This window comes from Lepidochelys olivacea (assembly GCF_965140295.1).
Source record: "Lepidochelys olivacea isolate rLepOli2 genome assembly, chromosome: 8".
NCBI classification, from domain to species: domain Eukaryota; kingdom Metazoa; phylum Chordata; order Testudines; family Cheloniidae; genus Lepidochelys; species Lepidochelys olivacea.
In genome coordinates, this window is record NC_140418.1 from 102486784 (window position 1) to 102507044 (window position 20261).

The 20261-nt window shown below is 47.9% G+C and overlaps 1 protein-coding gene across 1 annotated transcript in view; it reads right to left on the minus strand.

The window, feature by feature from the left end:
• Positions 1-7011: 7011 nt before the first annotated feature.
• LOC311524807 (cytochrome P450 4B1-like) overlaps positions 7012-20261 on the minus strand; it is a 29828-nt gene continuing 16578 nt past the window's right edge. Inside the window, exons 7-12 of the mRNA XM_084636331.1 lie at positions 20143-20249; positions 18442-18632; positions 17447-17580; positions 14218-14282; positions 10442-10524; positions 7012-7898 (exon numbers count right to left, since the gene is read on the minus strand). Of these exons, the coding sequence (XP_084492457.1) occupies positions 7730-7898; positions 10442-10524; positions 14218-14282; positions 17447-17580; positions 18442-18632; positions 20143-20249 (749 nt within the window). The 3' untranslated portion in view covers positions 7012-7729. The remainder of the gene's footprint in view (positions 7899-10441; positions 10525-14217; positions 14283-17446; positions 17581-18441; positions 18633-20142; positions 20250-20261) is intronic.

A 20261-nucleotide genomic window follows, 5' to 3' on the forward strand; every position in this document is an offset into this window, starting at 1 on the left:
ACAAACAGGAATGAAGACAAGAAGCAGAAGATCAGCTGCCTTTTCTAGTCTTTTGCCAGGCAGCTTGATTTCCTTTGTTCCAAACACAAGCTGCCCAGCAAATGGCCTGAAAGCCTTAGAGTTCTCTCCATAAGCATGTCCTGGCATGCCTTGCTGAGTCATAAGGTATATCCCTGACCCTTTCAATGGGTTCATTGTACAAGTGATGAGCCATCAAGCAGTCTAGGCAGCTCTGATGCCAAACTGTCTGGGGGTGTCATTCAGAAGCATGGCACAAGTTTGAAACACAGACATACATACATACATCTATAACGCATAATGCAAAGGTGACACGAACATATAAACAAGATCATCATACTTGGAAAATTATAACATTTCTGCAGATACCTTACATGGCATACCTGACACAACTCATTGCAATTTCACAATATTGGTGTTCATAATATCCTAAAGTGTCCTCCAAATTCCATACAGCGTCGCACCCTCCCTGCCACAGAAGCAGGAAGATGGGGTGAAGAACAAAGGGGCCTTTGCTTCTGGGTGAGCCCCCACACCCTGGGAAGGAGATGGTGCAGCCAAGATGTCGATGGGCACCATGGGTATGGTAGTTGGGGGTAGCGTGGGCAGTGTTGGGGAACTGAAGGGACACCACATATGGAGTATTGTCGGCCATCTGGCTTTTGGGGAGGCGCAGTCCAATGCACCACGGTGCACACAATGAACCATGGCCCAGCACCACTCTGGACCCTTCCCAGCCTTCCATGTGTGTGTGGGGGGGGGCATGAAAAGGGGTGTGGCCAGGAGTACACTTGTGCCCTGGTGATCCCCAGCTGCCAGAACAGCCCCTCGAGCCACACTGCACCCAGTACAACTTTACATTTCTCTTGGTAGCCAGTCCAGAGCCCAGCAGCCTGATTCAGTGTGCAGGTCATACACTATGTTACCACAGCCAGTTACCACTGGGGCCTTTATACTAGTATTTCCCCTTCGCTGTTTCAGAGCATCTTTTACGTTGTGAGTTCTTCGGGTCAGGGACCACGCCTGGCACACTGTGGTCATACTCAGCTCTAACTAATACCAGGGGTCGATTTCACCGGGGCTCTCTACTGTTGTTTTAATTACTAAAGCTGCTTTGTTTTCCCCCAGCATTCATGAAAGTACGTTGTATGTATCTTGCACTGTCTGAATCTGAGAGCCTGATCCAGCCCCTCAAGTCAATCGGAGTCCTTCTAACTGCTGCGAGTAAGCATTACAGTAAAAGCTGTGTTATCCGGCACTTAAAGCCTTAGAAACCGGCATGTCTGATATCTCCCAGTACAAATCTTCAATAGGGTTGACAGGTGTCCGGTTGACGTAGGGCCGGCAGGCTCCCTACCTGGTTCTGTGTGGCTCCCTGGAAGTGGCAACATGTCCCTGATGCTCCTGGGTGGAGGAACAGCCATGGGGGCTCTGTGCACTGTCCCCACCCTGCCCTGAGCACTGGCTCTGCAGCTCCCATTGGCCGGGAACCACGGCCAATGGGAGCTGTGGGGGCAGCACCTGTGGGTGGAGGTAGTGCGCAGAACTGCCTGGCCATGCCTCTGCTTAGGAGCAGCAGGGATATGTTGCCACTTCTGGGGACCCACACAAAGCCAGGTAGGGAGCCTGCTGGCCCTGCGCCAATCAGACAACTGGCAACCGTATTGAAGATTTGCAGGGACATGTCGCCACTTGCGGGGAGCTGCCCGAGGTGAGGAATACCTGTAGGAGCATGGGAAAGACAGAATGCTTGTCACATGGAGTGCTAATTAATCTCTACTTCTGGAGGAGGCAACAGATCTCTCAGATCATGAAATAGTGATTGCAGCAGAAACCTTTCCAAGCGAGGCTGGAAGACAGTGTCATGAAATAGCTCAGTAAAAGAAATTATTTTCACAGAAGAGTTGTGTTCTGCAGATCAGTTTTAGGTTCAAGTTTGTTCTTTTCCCTGTTTTAGAAGTCAGTGTAAAACCCTTTACCCTAGAGGCCAAGGGCTTTTCAGGATTGAAAAAATAAATAAATTGGACATATATATGGGTAATAAGAGTATCTAGAGTTCTGTTAGGGCAGAAAGAAGAGTTTGGGCATGTATATAAACCCTGGTGCTTCCAGGCATAACTAAGGGGGTCAGAATTTTTCCAGGAAGCAGATTATCCCATAACGGCCACTGCAGGGCTTCATGCACCTTCTTCCGACACAGCTGGCCACGGTTTGAGAGAGGATACTGGAGTAATGGTCTGATTCAGCCTGGCAGTTCATAGAATCATAGAATATTAGGGTTGGAAGAGACCTCTGTTTCTATGTTGCCATGTGTCACAGGGTCACTGGCCCATTTTAGGAGGGAGCAGGGGCCAGTGCACCTGTAACTGATTACCTGCAGCCAAATGGGTTTAAGGGAAGACACCTGGGCCTTAAAAAGGAGAAGATGGCAGCATGGGATGACTGGCTGCCCACTGACCTCTCTCCAGGCATGGAGCTAAGAATGTTGCTAGAGAAAATTGTGGTATAGTGCAGGAGCTCTGAGTAACCAGAAGAGCAGCAGAGGGGGTTTGCCTGCTGACCTCTCTGAGGCAGAGTTGAGGAAGGCTGAGCTCTAACTGGGAAGCGCTGGGCCTGGCTGCTTGGTGGAGCAGACTGGAACGGAAGAAATGCAGGACTAGCTGAAGACACCAGAGCTGAGTATGAGGATTTTGTGTCGGCGGGATGGACTTTAGTTTGGAACACCGATGATTGTTTTCGACTGTTTGTTATTAAGCGGGCCACAAGAGAGCCTGTCTGGAGTTTTATTAAGGAGCCCTCAGCGAAGGGGAAACTGAGACAGGCTGCTGCAGAGCCATTCTGAAGACACGACTGGGGGCTTGGGAGGTGATGCACCTTGTTACATCATGTTTCGTGGAAAGCTCTGAAAGGCTTCTTGAGAGACGAGGCCTTTACAAGGAATCATTTGAAACAGACAATGGATTTGACCAGTGCTGCCTTATCTCAGTTTGTGAATTGCCTGTGAACTCACTTTTTTCACTGTTGGTTATCTGCTGTTTGGTTTGAATATCTGTTGTTTCAGATTTCTTCATCCAGTAAGTACACTGTTTGTTCTGCAACTCATTCGAGCGGGCATTTGCAATCAAATGGACAATGCACAATTCTCCTTTGGCAAATATAGGTGGTAAAAATTATCCTGTGGGGAAATGTGACAACACCTTTGCGTTTAACTGCTTGCTCCTTTCTAGATGTAATTGAGGTTATGGAGAGGAAGTGACTAACAAGACCACAAAGAAGCAAGAGAGTGTTCTAGGCATGAGCAGCAGCCTGGAACAAGGGCGGAGAATTGGGAGCAGGGTGCACAGGGAGTGGTAAGGAAATCGGTTGTGTTGGCTCGAAGGGAGTGGGAAGAAAGCAGAGCACAGGTTTATACAGGAGTAGAGCCATTTTAGAGGTAGAAGGTTGAATTGGACTGGCAGGATGAAATGTCACTTATGTTCCCCTGCATAGTACAGAGGTCCCCAAACTGCGGGGCACGTTCCCCTAAAGGGGAATGTCTGAGGGTGGGGGGGCCTGGGCCAGCCCCCACGGGTGGGCGGGGAGACAGTGCCACCCAGCCCCTCCCTGGCCCTGGCCCCGGCCCCAGCCTCAGCGTGACTCCGACTTGGCAGTTTCAGGACATATCAAAAACTTATTCATGGGATGGAACATGACACTGGGTAGAGCCTTCCTGAGTAGACCTTCACTGAATGATCTAGTCATTTTTTCACTCCGAACCTGGTGGGGCAGTGAAATGAACGCACAATTGATGCAGTAAGATGAGCAAAATACAGATGTGGGTCTGGATTTCTGAACCCCTAAATTCATGAGGGCTTTTGCCCAGGGTGTTCGGTTGTCCAAGCAGAGAGAGTGGCATCAGCTGCACAAGTCATTAATGGATTTGGATTCTGGGATGGTCTAGTGCAGACCTGTCTCTAATAAGTTTGATGCTATTGTCTTTTGGTGTTTGAATGAAGCCGTAATTAAGAGCAATGCCAGATCTGATCCCCTCCCCTTCAGTCTCTTGAATTTGGGAGATGTTCTCCTGAAGCGCTGCAACTTGTAGCAAATGTCCTTTATCTGTTCATGGGTTTGAATTAGAACACCAGACCTGAATGCCTCTTATCCTTGGGGCAGTTCATATTTTGATCCACGTCTATGGCTCAGGCCCATCTTTGGATATTTAGTCCTGACGGTCCTATTTTGAGAGAGGGACACCCTACAGTAGGTGGAAGAACACTACTGTGAGAGCTTCTTATGCAAGGTGCATGCAACACAGATGCTTGTGCAACACAGATGCTTGCACAACAAAGACTTCTGTGTTACTACTCAGCAGTTCCAGGCACTGTCCTGGCTTCGCGTGTAATTTTATTGGCACAGTTACAGCCTGTAAATCAGAACAGTTGGAAAAGAGCCACAATCCCTGAGAACACCGTGTCCTACAATCAGATGCCATAGTTACAGGGGAAAAAAATGACGTAGTCCACGTTAAAGAGCATTTCACTCGCTAAAGCAACAGATCACAATCAAGATTGGAAGTGTACTCCTGAAGCTGCTAAATCTTGCCTGGGAAAGAAAAAATTCAGTATATTCCTCCCGATTAAAACACATTGCGCTGAAAAGGTTGATATTCCTCAGTGTTAATCTGGGGAAAATGCATTGCAAAATACAAAACACATGCCGCTGTGAGGGGGGATGAGTGGGTAAGGGTAACAAGGAGGGCTGCCCCATTAAGGGCTGGGAGTGGTGGGGAAGGGTCAGCCTGTTCTGGGGAGGGTCCTCGCAGGTTCTGGGAGTCATCAGACCCACTTGAGTGGAGGCAGGTGACTGAGTCTAATGATTACCAGCAAGGGAATAGAGAGAAGGGTCCCAGCTCTGTTAAAGGAGCCTGGGGCCCAGGAGAGGGCTATGAAAATGCCCTCCTCAAACAAAAGACCAAATTATAGACCTTGACGTAGAGAGCTGCAAGGGGCAGGAAGCCCTGGGGAAATCCCTGGGCAGAGGGAAGACCTTGGTTACTAGAATGCCAGAGGGGACCTGCACTCTACACTGGGGAGCAGGGGAATTGCTTTATGTTGTCACACCCATGTTTTCTTTTTTTGCATTTGGGCAGCAAATGCTGGGTTCTGAACTCTGGTTACTCATTTGGTGTCTGGACTGTTCGTGATATTGCTGGGCATGATCTGGGGCTCTTTACTTTCAAATTAACTTATCATATCAAATAGCAAAAGAGTTAAAAGGAGCAAACTACACTTTGGACAACGGAGAAAAAGCCGGCTGTATAGTGCTAAATACAGACTGACTTAACTAGTGCTTGCAAGCTGGGACCAATCAAGGTTCAACACTCCATGTGGGAGTTTTAAAAGCTCTCAGTATTTGCCTCATTCTGTCCCCATTGACATGAATGATCAAACTCCAGTGAGAGCTTAGTTAGCCCAGTGCTGAGTGTATTTGAAAAGCCTACCCCACCCTGCAGGAAACCTGACGAGGCTGTTTTAAATGAGGCCTAAGGAGAGGTATGGGCACCAAGGGGATTTCTTGTTTCCCCACAACTCTGCATCAGTTACACTGGTGGATTGACGAAGATGACACAAGGTGGGTTCTAGCCATGGCTGAGTCCTCGTACCCGAGGGATAGGTGCGCTTACAATCCACAGACTACTGGGGGGTCCCAAAATCACAGTTGAGATTGGTGAGCTCTCCTGCCTTTGTTGTGGTGGGCCTTCAACTATGAAACACGATCACCTTGACAATCATCCTCATTCATCTCTTCCCATTTTAGAGCCTGATCCAATTTTCACTGAAGTCAATGGAAAAGCTCCCACTGAGGTCAATAGGAATTAGATCCAGCCTTTAAGAAACACTGAAACCTTCCCCCCACCCCACCAAATGTGTTTCAGGGTAGCACCTGTCAGTTCCATCTTCATTATCGCCTGTAACTTCGCTTTTTGTGTATTGTCCCCCCCACACACACACTCTGTTTGCTTTACCACTTTGAATTATATGATGGTGGTTTGCTTTTTTAAATTTAATTACGTTTTCAGGCATTTGAATCAGTTTTTGTCCTGTTATTCAGCTTGAACGTCCTAGTGAGACGACAGGAGACTCCTTGGCTAAAATGTGGGAGGCACATCATAAGTGCATGGAGAAGTAAGAGGCAGGATCTATTCATCTGAGGATCTCTTGCACCATGTCCCATGTGTCGTACAGAATGGGGCTTGAGGACAGTGATGAGGCAGGAGATTTAGAACAAATACAAAGAATTTTTTTTTTTTTTTGTGGTTCAGTAGCTGGGTAACTTTGACTCCTGATAACATTCATGGCTATGCAAACAAAAGTCTTCCACTGACTTCAGGGGGCGTTAGACTGGATCTGGCCATAATTACAAGGGTAATCATAAAACTTCCTGCTTCAGAGTATGAACTGGCTATCTGCAATGCTCAGGAATGAATCTGCACCCTCAGAAACCAAATTGCCCTGACGAGAATTATAAGTTGTGGGGGGTGTTCATATTCCTCTGAAGTGTCAGATAGACAACTGCCGGAGACAGGGTATGATGGAAAGATAGTGTGATCTTTTATAACAGAAGGCAAAACGCCATGTGAGATGTTCCAATGGGCTTAGCTGGTACAGCAGCCTGGTGACTTCTTACTTTCACAGGCATTGTAAGTCGTATTTATAGACATGCCAATATTACTCAGCTAGGGGCACGGGTGTTCTGCAAGGGGGGTTCATGGGATTTGACACCCAGCATTGCAATCATTTCTCTTGTACAGTGGGCCAGATTCTTAGACCCGGTAAATCACCATAGCTCTGTTGAAGTCAATGGCGCTATACCAATTTACATTAGCTGAGGATCTGGTCTTATTCCTCCTGGTCCATGCTTTTTCCTTCCCCATTGCTAAGGTGTTTTCTGGGGTACTCCTGTTTGATCGGTTTAGCTATAAATGTCACTAATAACTCCATACAGCTGTTGTTATGTTAATAACTAGTTATTTATTAACACAGAAGACAGACACTGTCCCGAGCAGCTTTCCAGTCTTAATCAGATGCAGATAATGCAGTTTGCCCAGAGGTCGACAGTCCAAACTTTAAGTTTTTTAATAAGCATTGATTAAAGCTCAGTAATACTTGGCCTATTCCTGCAAGTGCAACATAAGGAGGGTTTTGAATGAGGACGGAGGGGTTCATATGCAGGCATTGTAGAAGGTATGGACAGTGGAAGAAGGACCCAAAAAGGTAACTAGGAGGGAAATTTAGGCTAGATGGATAGTAGGGAGCAGTCAGAGTTGCAAGAAAGAAGCTAGAACTTTGGGGCCTGATCCAATGCCCATTGCAGTCAAGGGAAAGGCTTCACTGGGTGCTGGACTGGACCCCTGTGCGAAAGACGAGAGGAAGCCAGTGAAGAGATGTGAAGAGGCAAGGTCAGAGCAGGGGCAGATGTTCCAAGGGGATCACTTGCTAGACAAAATCCTACTGTGCAATAAGATCCATGCCTTTTATTGAACCAACTACCTATGACACATCAGTTCAGGCCAATTTGGGCACTTTGGCTGATGGTGGCAGAAGAAGGGGGATGAAGATCTTTGGGCCCAAAAGTTTGTCTATTCTAACTAACTCCTTGATCTGATTCACATGGTACCATGTTATCTACTTGGTCCCTTTCCCGCACTTAGCACCGTGCAATATCGGCATCAGAGGACTTTCTTCAAGTGCAGGTGAATCCCGTTCTTGGAGCGTAAGATGAGCTGAGGTATTTTGATGGGGGGGTTGGCCAGATCCGGTGAGAGTTCGAAGCGGAGCAGAGTCAGGGCGAGAGCCACTTTCAACTCATTCATGGCGAACTGCTGCCCGATGCAGTTCCTGAGAAAAGAGACCCAAAGGAAATTCAGAGAAGCTGGGCCTGTATCAGCAAAAAGCATGAACCTCTCTCCATAGCTCACCCTCTCTTTTATATCTCTTTCGCCCAAGAACAGCCATTACTTATGGTTTTCTTTAGTTCTCTTACTCTGCCAGACAGACACAGTTATAGTACAGATGGCCATTTAGCAATTCCAGTAGCTGAGACTCACATACTACCTGCCTGATGTATCCAGCCTATTCTCAGACTTAACCAACCACTCGTCTTTCACACATGTTCTACTAAAACCCTCCATAAAGTTCCAGAGTGTCCCGTAAGACTCTTGCCCATCTGTCCCGTTTCTGGTCTCTGTGTGCAGCCCCTCAGGGGACAGGCCTCTTGCCTTTGCCCTGCCTTATGGTGAAATCTTGCAGTGTTTCCCCCACCAGATCAGGAATAAGGTACGCTCCCCCATGTATCAATGATTTATGACCTTGAAGGCTTGACTGGGTTTCAGGCACCTGTTTCCTCGCTTGGGTACCTGTAGCCAATGCTAGTAACCAACGGTCTCCTTCAAACACGGTGTTCATATTTATGTTTGTATTAGCCAAGATGGGCAGGATGGTGTCCCTAGCCTCTGTTTGCCAGAAGCTGGGAACGGGTGACAGGGGATGGATCACTTGATGATTACCTGTTCTGTTCATTCCCTCTGGGGCAACAGCATTGCCCACTGTCAGAAGAAAGGATACTGGGCTAGATGGACCTTTGGTTTGACCCAGTATGGCTGTTCTTATGTTGCCCCTTCTTGATGCAATCAAAGTTTGGGGCCTTGGGAATGTTCCAGTTGGAAGCAGAAATTAATGGAGTCTGGTATCTATCTTGTTTATTTACAAGGAATGTACAAAGTCCGTGTCTCTGAACACAGAAAGAACCAAAAATAAAAGGAGAAGTTTCTTATCTTAGAAGCCCAAAGTCTCTCTAGCTAACACCAGACCCCAAATCTTTCTCACTAGCCTTTTCCAGGGTCATAGTGTGCTTACAGGCTCCTGCTTGGATTTCTTGTCTCTCTCCCTCTCCCTTTCTGTTCTCAGTTTCTGTATGACCTCTCTCTTCCCACATCTAGTCTCCTGTCGACTGTAATATTTTGGTCTCATTTCGGTTGTTAGTGCTGTGTAATGATGGTGGCCTGTGATGTACTGAAGGTCAAAATAGAAGATCTGGTGGCCCCTTCTAGCCTTAAACTCTATGGGCATGGCTACACTTGCAGATGTAGTGCGCTTTGAGTTAAACCAGCCTTCATAGAGCGCAGTAGGGAAAGCGCTGCAGCGTGTCCACACTGACAGCTACAAGCGCACTGGCGTGGCCACATTTGCAGCCCTTGCAGCGGCATTGGGAGCGGTGCATTGTGGGCAGCTATTCCGGAATGCAAGTGACTGCAACGTGCTTTTCAAATGGGCGGGGGGGGGGGCGGTGGAGTGTGACAGGGGGGGTGTTGTGTGTATGTGGGGGGAGAGAGAGTGGGTTTTTGGGGGGCTGAGAGCATGTCAGCATGCTGTCTTGTAAGTTCAGATAGCAGCAGACACTCCCCCTTCCCCCCCACCTCTCTCTTTCTCACACAGCATTCCACACTAATGGTTGCTTTGTCTCGGAGCAGAGAAGCAGCTGGCTGTCAGAAACGGAGCTTTCAAAAGGCATATCCGCATTCCTGCAGCGATTCAAAAACAATGACAAGAGTGGCCACTTGACTTAAGGGGATTATGAGCCATTTCTGGAGGCTGATCAGAGCGCAGTCATGCAACACCTCGTTCACACTGACGCCCAGGCGTTGTAGCCAAGTCGCAACAAGCGTTATTCCTCTTGCCAAGGTGGAGTACCAGCAGCGCTGTAGCCGCGGAGTCATAGCGCTCTACGTGCCTTGCCAGTGTGGACGGGGAGTGAGCTAGGGCGCCCGGGGCTCCTTTACTGCGCTGTAACTCGCAAGTGTAGCCAAGCCCTATGACTCTAAAAGCCCTAGGACCATGAGAGGTTAAGAAGGAGAGTAAGGGAGGGGATGAGAGTGGGCACGAGAGAGATCAGGAGATGGGATGGGGTCACTTGGGCAAGTGGAGATATCAGAGGAGAAGAGCAGATGAGAATTTCTTTGTCTGAGATGGGGTAGACTCCTTGCATGATCCCAGCCAAGTCATTTAATCTCTTTGTGCCTCGGTTCCCGGTATCTAAAATAAGGATAATGCTACTTTCCTATTTTGTGTATTTAGATTATAAGCTCTTCGGGTGATGGTACATGACTGCCTAGCAAGGTGGGACAGGATCTTAGCTGGGGCCTCTGGGTGCTACCGGAATATAGATAAAAACTGATGTCAACTTGATAGAAAATATTAAGATTGTCTGTCTTTGGGGCAGGGCTCATCTGTTCCTTTGTGCTTGCACAATGGGGCCCAACCTTAGTTCTTGGCTGGGGTCTCTAAGTGCTTCTGCAATACAAATAGGAACATCTGCTAAATCACATTTAACAATGGTGGGTTCTTTTCTTCCCTTTGCCTTTTTAAATTAAAATATACTTCACCTTGACCCAGCAGCAAAAGGCAGGAAGGCATGAGAATGTCTGTCAGAGATGTTCTCTGGAGAAAATCTCCACGGATCAAACACCTGGAATGAAAGAGTTCATTTAAAAAACAAACAACAATGATCATTTCAGTTTCAAAACTACTGGCCAATTCTTTCAGAAGCGACTAGTGGCCTTGGTGTCTGTGTTCTCGATGCCCAATTTGAGACTCCTTTATAGGATAAAACTGGACAAATTCAGACAAGAAACAAGGCACAACTTATCTTTCACAGTGAGGGTGCTTATCCATAGGGGTGGATTATGATTTTGTGGGGCCCTGGGTCAGAGCAAGTGGGGGCCCCTCCCAACCCCTTCCACCTGCAGTCCCCCCTACACTGTTGCTGGGGAGCGGGGTCGGAGCATGGGGGCCTTGCCCACTCCTCAGGAGTGCCAGGCAGGCTAAGCAGGACAAACCCTCGTACCCTGACCCCGCTCCCCGGCTGGAGTGCCAGACAGATGCAGTGGGTTGGAGTGCGGGGGGCACCCATTTTTCCAGGAGCCTCCAATTGGCCAGGGCCTCTGGGCACAGGCCCCGTTGGCCCAGTGGCTAATCAGCCACTGCTTATCCATGGAACCACTGAACAAAGGACACAGTGGATTCTCCATCACTTGAAGTCTTTACATAGGTATCCAATCTTGATTTAAACAGCTTTCTCTAGCTCCGATAGAAATGGAGGGCTTGATATTGGAATTACTAGGTCCTGGTGTGCAGGAGATCAGACTAGATGATCTAATGGTCCCTTCTGGCCTTAGAATCTGTGTCTCTCTTCCCCACTTCAACCCCAGGAAGGGTCAAGTACCTGCCCTCTGAAAGTCAGGTCCCTTTAAGGGAAGTGTCCTAATTAAACTTGCTGATGACCCAAATTGGGAGCCATCAACAATACAGGTAGAACTGGAGAACTGAAGTAATAGAAATGGGATGAAATTTAATAGTATAAAGTGCAAGGTTATGCACTTAGACTAATAAGTATTTCTGCTATCCATCAGTTGGAAACAGGAGGAGAAAGACCAGGCTGCCTTAGTCAATCACAGTAAGACTATAAAAAGAAAAGGAGGACTTGTGTCACCTTAGAGACTAACAAATTTATTATGAGCATAAGCTTTCGTGAGCTACAGCTCACTTCATCAGTGGAATGCATCCGATGAAGTGAGCTGTAGCTCACGAAAGCTTATGCTCAAATAAATTTGTTAGTCTCTAAGGTGCCACAAGTCCTCCTTTTCTTTTGGCGGATACAAACTAACATGGCTGCTGCTCTGAAACCTGTCAGTAAGGCTATAAGCCACCACTGATGTGACTCTGGGGAAAAAAGGTAAAGGCAGTCCTAGGATGTATCAGGCAAGGTCCTTCCAGTAGAGAGAGAGAAGTATTAATGCCAGTAGTAGGCACTGATAAAACCTCATCTGGAATAGTGGACAGCTCGGGTCATGCATGTTTGAGAAAGATGAATTCAAATTGGAACAGGTGGAGAGAAGGGTTGCTAGGGTGATCGGGGGAATGGAGGGCCTGTTTAACCAGGGGAGATTAAAAGCCTAGCAAAATGAAGACTGGGAAGGGGATCTGATTGTTCTCTAAATACATTGGATTAAAATGGGGGAGGAGGTAAATTAGAGCGGGAGAAAGAGCTATTGAAAATAAAGCACAATCTTGGCACAAGAACAATTGGGGATCTACTCCCACAAACAAATTCAGGCTGGAAATGAGAAGAAGGTGTCCAGACATCAGAGGATTTAGGTCAGGGGTGGGCAAACTAACCAGCCCGGCCCGCGAGCTCCTCCTAACCAGCCCCTGAGCTCCGGCTGGGGAGGCTGCTCCGGCCCCTCCCCCGCTGCTCCCCCTCTCCCGCAGCCTCAGCGCGCCATGCGAGCAGCGCTCTGGGGGGGGGGGGGCTGCATACGCCGACGGATCAGCGCGGCAGCATGTCTGGCGGTGTGCTAAGGGGGCCTGGCTGGGCCGGGGCGGGGCAGGGGGGTTGGATAAGGGGCAGAGGGTCTCGGGGGGCGGTCAGGGGATGGGGAACGGGGGCGTTGGATAGGGTGTGGGAGTACGGATAGGGGTTGGGGCAGAAAGGGGACAGGGAGCAGGGGGTTGGATAGGGGGTGGGATCCTGGGGGGTGAGGGCAGGGGGGCTCTGGAGGGGGCTGTCAGGGGACAAGGAGCAGGGGGGCTTAGATCGGGAGTGCGGTCCTGGGGGGCAGTTAGGGTGGGGGGGGTCTCCGGAGGGGGCAGTCAGGGGACAAGGAGCTGGGGGAGTTGGATGGGTCGGGGGTTCTGAGGGGGGCAGTCAGGGGGTGGGAAGTGGGTGGGGGTCGGATGGGGGCGGGGCCGGGCTGTTTGGGGAGGCACAGCCTTCCCTACCCAGCCCTCCACACAATTCTGAACCCCGACGTGGCCCTTGGGCCAAAAAGTTTGCCCACCCTGTTTTAGGTTCTGGGACAGCCTCCCAACAGGAGCAGTGGGGCAGACGCCCTAATTTTCAGGCTGGAGCTTGATATGTTTATGGATGGGATTATATCACAGAGTTGCCTGCAAAAGCAGAGGACTGGACTCTGTCCTAGGAGGTCCCTTCCAGTCCTATGTTCTTTAGGTATCTCCAGTTGAGCACCCAAAAATCACTACTCACTTTTGAGGATCATGGCTATTATTTAGTTAGCCACCTGGCTCTAGTTGTCTCTGTTTTCATAAATTACAGCCCTTCGGTTGTATAATGGGGATTCTAGCATTGTAAAGCCACTCACTAGATGTAAGAATCAGGGAGAAAGTTTCCCTGCAGGCTTTTGCCTGTCTGAAAGCTCAACCCGATTTGCAGCTCAAAACAAGGTTGTGACACACTGAGATGGATTATTATTTTATTAATCTGAGTAAGGACTTAATCTCTCAGTTGGGCGTGGAGTGGCTCCAAAAACACTTAATAATAATCAACAATTTGCACAGCTATGGGACATTAACTGAGGATTGCAATGCAAACAATTAATTAAGCCTTCCAGTGCCCTTGTGAGGTACCAGTACAGATTGTTACCAAAGCCAATTTCTGTTTGGCTAAACTGACACCCACAGAAAGGTCTGGGCCCACATTTTGAAAAGTGGATGCTCACTCTGGGTGCCCCTTCTTCAAGGGGTGGGAAGGTTTAATTAATATGTCTAGATTCTCTGGGAGATCTTCAGATAAAAAGATGGTACAGATGTGCAAATAACTATTGTGTAAGTGCTTTAAGAGATCTACCGATCAGAAGAGGCTTCCTGAAATGCCTAATCAACACAGAGGAGGCAGGTGGACTTGTGAAATCCCTTTGCTGCTCTCCCCTAACTGTGTCTTTAATTGCTGACAAAGGTCTCTGACTCAAGGATGTCTCCAAGACCACGGAGTCAGACATTGTTCGAGCCAGGATTAAACCGAGGCGACCGGACTCCATGGGTTGTGTGCCCACGCACATGGATTTTCTTGTGGACTTTTTTTTTTGGGGGGGGGGGAGGGAGTGGGGTTTGTGGGGGGCAGGGCAGGGCGTGTTTTTGTGAAGTAGAAATAGCTCATCAATGCCACCCACCCATCTGGGGAGACAAAGCCAGGAAAGTCACAACACAGTGTGTATGAAATGTGTGCAGCCTACAATCTTCAATCACAGGGGCCTGTGTGCCAAGGTGTTTAGCTACTAAAGGTGCTGGCTCACCTACTAAAATACATACATTGAATGCACTTCTTGCAGCGGAAAGGGTCTCGTAACGACAAAAGAAAACATACCAGCGGATCTTTCCATATGCTGGGGTTTCTGTGAATGAGATAGATGCTTACTGCAGCCAAAGAGCCTGTAAAGCAAACAAAGGGGAGAAAATGTTTACTGATGCAGCAATTACAGAGGGAAATTCTATGGCCTGTGTTACACAGAAAACCTGCTTAGGTGATCAGTGGTCTCTTCTGGCCTTAGTCTGTGGATGAAATCTTGGCCCCACTGAAGCCCATAGAAGTTTTGCCATTTCTCCTATGAATCTTTGAACAGGAATTGGGATGTAAGGACCTACTATTTCATAGAATCATAGAAGATTAGGGTTGGAAGAGACCTCAGGAGGTCATCTCATCTAATCCCCTGCTCAAAGCAGGACCAACACCAACTAAATCATCCCAGCCAGGGCTTTGTCAAGTCGGGCCTTAAAAACCTCTATGGATGGAGATTCCACCACCTCCCTAGGTAACCCATTCCAGTACTTCACCACCCTCTGAGTGAAATAATAATTTCTTTGTTCTTAATCCATTTTATTCCATCTGTCTACATTTGACACTTGCTTAAGTGGCCAGAAGGTGGAAATTAGCAACAAGTTTCTGCTGCACCTACATCTTTCCCAGCCCCTGATTTAGCAGCCCACTTGCTGATCAGAAGAGTGGAGCTTCAGTACAAAATAATCTGTGTGTCTTGTCTCTCCGTCTGTAGGTCAAGATGGGATCATTTCACTCAGATGTGGTAGAACTCAGTTCACATGTGTTTAAAAGCATGACAGCGGGCTTGGAAGAAAAAAGGGCAGTTTTGAATAGTTTTTTCTTGGGGTATGTCTACACTTTGAGCAGGAGTGTAAATTCCAGCTTGAGGAGACATTGGACTTCAATGACTGCTTTTCACAAGGGGCCAATCACATATTATCTTGGGCTTGAGGGGCCTGATATAACACCCAGTAAAATCAATGGGTTTTAGATCAGGCCCTGTCAGAGGATTTCTATTTGATTTGTTTTCCAAATTAAATGTCACTTGTTCAGTATCCGTTTAGGAGAAGAACAAGTCAACAGGGTGAAAATCTGCTGATTCCTTCTGACAGGGGGGTACTAGGTGTTTGCTGCCCCCTGCTGGAGGCCCTGCTGGCATGGCAATCCTGCCCTATGAAGCAGTCCTTTCGGAAGAGAAGGGTAGCGAGTTCAGACCTCCAGGAGTTGCCTAGAGAGGCCTCCCGGGATCAACTGCTGGATGAATAAAAGTGAGGCTAGAAGGGCTGGGAGCAGGCAGAGGCCAATCAGGGGCCAGGAAGACAGATAAAAAGGGTTGGCTGCTGTTTTCAAAGGCCAGTTCTGGGTGTGGCTGTGACAGAGAAGGCTCCGTCTCCCTGATTTAAGACTAAAACCTGGGCTGGTCATAGGCCTAACACTGATAGTTTGGTTAGATCTGTGAAAGACTGTTATGTTATGGTCTTTAACACCCAGGTGGCCATTTTGAGTTGAAAATTATTTTACAGAAAACTAAATTAAGGTAAGCCTGCTCCACAGGACACCCCAGCTCTGGCGAGCCCATGATATCCCTATTGTGACTGTAGAGTAGCATCCCATTCCAATTTGTTTAGGTTACTGGAACCCCCGTGAGCATGAAAATTGTCAGGCATTAAACTATAAAACCATCATCTAGTATAAGATAAACCAAGAAATGAATGTATTTAAACAGTAGGGGGTGAAGTTCATCTCTGTGCAGAAGGGCTCATGAACCACTCACATCCCAATTAATCCTTATTTTTTAGGATTTAAATGAGGCGTACACCTTGTTCTGGCACATGGCCTGGGGTAAATTTCACACTACACACTTTGACGTGAATAATCGAGACTCTGGCATGAATAGAGAGGAACAAATTAAATGCAATGGATACAGGAGAGCAAAGTCCAACTTTCCTCATTCATTTTTAAAGCAAATATTGTGCAAAGTTCAGAACTAGGGCAGGGTGTTGGCCGGATAATCCTGCAGAAAGAAATCTGTTTGTCCACCAATAAGAAATTTCCCAGGGAGCAGCAGCAGTGTAAATTGCCCCCTGAGCCAGGCCAAGGTTTCACAGTACTGGCCTGGAGGGAGTTTAATCTCCAAGATCTCATTCCGTCTCTACTCTCTTCAGTTATGTTTCAGTTGTGGTGGGTTTCTGTATGATATGATACCCATCCACAGTGAAACAGCATTAATTAACAGTGAGTAATTATGGAACAATTTACGAACGGTTGTGGTGGATTCTCCATCACTGACCATTTTAAAATCAAAATTGGATGTTTTCTAAAAGATCTACTCTAGGAATTATTTGGGGAGTAGGGAAGTTCTCTGGTCTTTGCTATACAGAAGGTCGGACGAGGAGATCACAATGGTCCTTTCTGGCCGTAGCATCTAGTAACTGAACTTAGATCACTGATTCATTTCATATAGGCACATGACCAGTGGTCACAAATCATTCTTGCTCACTAATGTCATATGTTGTTTTTCAGCTGGCTAAACGTGCAATTCCATTACCCAACACTAGTCCCTAGAGCAATCGAGTATCCCTTTCTAAAGGACTTAAGTCTCCGCTCTTAACAATATTAGTGCGGTCAAAAATTTGACTGAAGATTTTTGCGTCGGAATTCATTCAATTGATTTCCAACAGTTTGATTCTAATCACCTTCTTCTTACTGCATTTCATCTCCTGACAACCAGAGGGTGATGTCTGCAGCTTTTTATATAAATGACAGGTTTCAGAGTAACAGCCGTGTTAGTCTGTATTCGCAAAAAGAAAAGGAGTACTTGTGGCACCTCAGAGACTAACCAATTTATTTGAGCATGAGCTTTCGTGAGCTACAGCTCACTTCATCAGATGAAGTGAGCTGTAGCTCACGAAAGCTTATGCTCAAATAAATTGGTTAGTCTCTGAGGTGCCACAAGTACTCCTTTTCTTTTTATATAAATGCTTGCTCTTCTAATGGCATATAACTTATTTAGGGGTGGGCCATATCCTTCTCTCCGTTTCTTAGGTTTTTAAAGTCCGGCTTGAAAAAACCTTGGTTGGGATGATTTATTTGGTGTTGGTCCTGCTTTGAGCCCGGGGTTGGACTAGATGACCTCCTAAGGTCTCTTCCAACCCTGATATTCTATGATTCTATGATTCTAACTCTCCTGGCTGTCAATGGGAGTTGTATCTTTATAGCTGAGAGCAGAATCTGACCATTAAAAATTAATGGAAAAGAGGAAGCCAAATGTACAGACCTTCTGGTAAAGTACGTCCATCGTGGAACGTGATGGGTTTGCTGAGCTGTCGGGATACTCCAGGTACCGGAGGGTAAAGACGAAGGCTCTCCTTAATGCACATGGTGCTGTAAGTCATCTTGCCAAGGTCATCCCTGAAATGACCCAAAGGCAAGGGTGTGAGTGAGTGATACAGATATTCCCAGTAGAGCTATTTTAGCAAGCAACAGCTGTACACAGAGCATACACAGAGTTTGCATCCGGCACACCTTTGGTTGTGATTTGGAATTATAATTTTCCCTACATCTGCTCAGACTTAATTTGTGGGTAACATATTGCACTGCCCGATGCCCTGAAATGCAGTTACACGGACTAGATTAAATATAGATCAGAGGTTCTTGGGCCGCATGTGACCCAATTACCACACAGCTGCAGCCCAGCTCAGCAATGTGCTACAGGCTGGCCAGCGAGGCGGGGTCCAGGCTGTCCTTCTGCCCGGCGCGGTGGGGTCAGGACTGCCGGCCCGCCCTGTGTGGTGGGGGTCTTGGGTTGAGGCTCCCAGCTGGCCCTGCGGGGTCGGGAGTCTGGGACTCCCAGCCGGCCCCGCGCGGTAGGGGATCCAGGGTCGCCACCCAGCCACACAAGCTCCAGGGTCCAACGCTGCCGCTCAGCCCCGCAAGCTCCAGGGCAGCTGGCCAGCCCCGTGCAACGAGAGTCCAAGGTCTGGGGCGGGCAGCCAGCTGGCCCCGCAAGGTGGGGGTCCAGGATCAGGGTCCGGGCTGCAGCCCACAATGATAAATAAGTTGAGAACCACTGATATAGATATTGCAGGCCCAGTTTTAAGAAGGGCGTAGCATCCACTACATCAAATGAAGTTATAACTACTGTGTATTCAGTGCCTCTGAAAACTAGGCCCTGAGCACCTTGGCTTTCTAAGCAACATTTATTAATATGTTATCACCTAGTAACGATATTGACAGGGTGGAATCAAATAAATACAAAAATATGAGATTCACCACTGGATAGTAGTCTGGTCTCCCAGAATCTCCTTGATCTCTTCCCTGCATCTCTGCTGGTGCTCTGGGTGCAGGGCCATGCAGTACAAGAGCCAGGAGATCCCACTGGCTGTGGTATCGTGACCCTCAAACATAAACGTGTCCACCTCGGCACGTAGGTCTTCATCGGATAATCCAGCTCCGTTTTCATCCTAACGACACATGGACACTGTCAGTGGCACAAATGAATCCAGCAGTAGGAATTACATTCACTCATCATGCTGGCTATGGCTAGGCCAACCAGTTCAGGCAGGAATCCAAAATCTCTTTGTTACAGTGCCCATGGACAACAACTGCTACCTCGCCTTGGCTCAGAAATGGGAAGAGGCAGGTTGGCTCCTCTTGTGGAGGAGCAGTGGAGAATCGCTCCTTACAGCACACTTCTCTGGTTTTCTCCAGGAAACATGCTCTCCCACTTTCCTGCAGAGACTGTTCTGGAGGCCCAAAGGGCCAAATTCATTCTGGCCTTAGCCAATTGACTGCCATGAAGTTAGACCAACTTTTGACCAGTTGTATCTATCTAACGCTGACAGACCCTGGTCGTTGGTGAGCGGGATCAAACCTGGGACCTCCGGAACTTAGTGCATGAGCGTGTACAGCATGAGCTAAAAGCCAACTGGCTGTTAGCTAAGGCTGTAGAGCAGACTCATTAATATCTTTCTCTAAGTGGGCACGGTGCCACTAGATGGGACAGAACACTACACCCAGGAGGTGTGTGGGTTACATCTACATTTCCTTTTCTTAATATTGCCCTTTTAGTCCAAGTTATGCCACCTGTCCGGGGAAAGGAGTTATGTCCCCTGTAAAAATTTATCTGCTGTTGTAGTAGCCAGGCAAGGTACTAACAAACGTCAACAGGACTTTATTTTTTAAAGTGGAAACCTCTTTTCCAAGCTGCTGCTGCACCCTCAGTAGCTCTCCCTCAGCCTCTTCAACTCCTCCCCCCTCCTTCCTGTTTCCTGTCCTTCCAGACACCCAACAGCCAGTGCTCCCAATTCTAATAATTACAAGCAACGTCTAAACACCACATCTGCCCTCTCCACTCTTCTGTGTAGATACACGCCACTCCAGGAGCTTCCAGCAAGCAACCATGAGGAAGGGAGAAGAGAATATTTTCACTCTCCAGCGCCATGGAAAGACTTGAGAGCAAGGCCTGCCTATGCTAGAGAGGGGTAAATTGAAGCAAGGGGGCTCCCTAGTGGACTGAATCAATTATTGCGGATTGGAAAAGGAGGTTATAGACAAGAAGTGAGGTTTACATCTGGATGCTTGATTGATGACTCACTGAGCACGGGGACTAACTTCTCTTTTCACTTTCTCTACAGGGGACCCTGCAGCTAAAGTCTGGGGGACCCTGCAGCTAAAGACTGGGGGACCCTGCAGCTAAAGTCTGGAGGCCTACCCAACTTTCAGTAGGATGAGAAGAGGGAATATTTTATTTAGTCACCAGGTGAAATTCACTCTATGCAATAGGCCAGCCATGAGGCTTACGCATCACTTCAGCCCCCATTTGAGGGCCTAAGTGGTGCGTAGGTCCTGTGCTGGCTCTCAGCACAGGGGTGCGGTTCGCTTAGTCTCACCCAGGCCTCTGGTGGTGAAGCCCAGTGGAACATACCCCCTGCTTGGTGGTATTTAGTGCACACGCATTCCTCCATAACTCACTTTGGCGTGGAGAAGAATATCCAGAAAGTCCAAGTGCTTCTTCTTCTGGACCTTCTCACGTTCTCGCTCATCCCTGAGAGACTCCTTCCGCTCCCTGATCACCTTGCCTGCATTAGAAA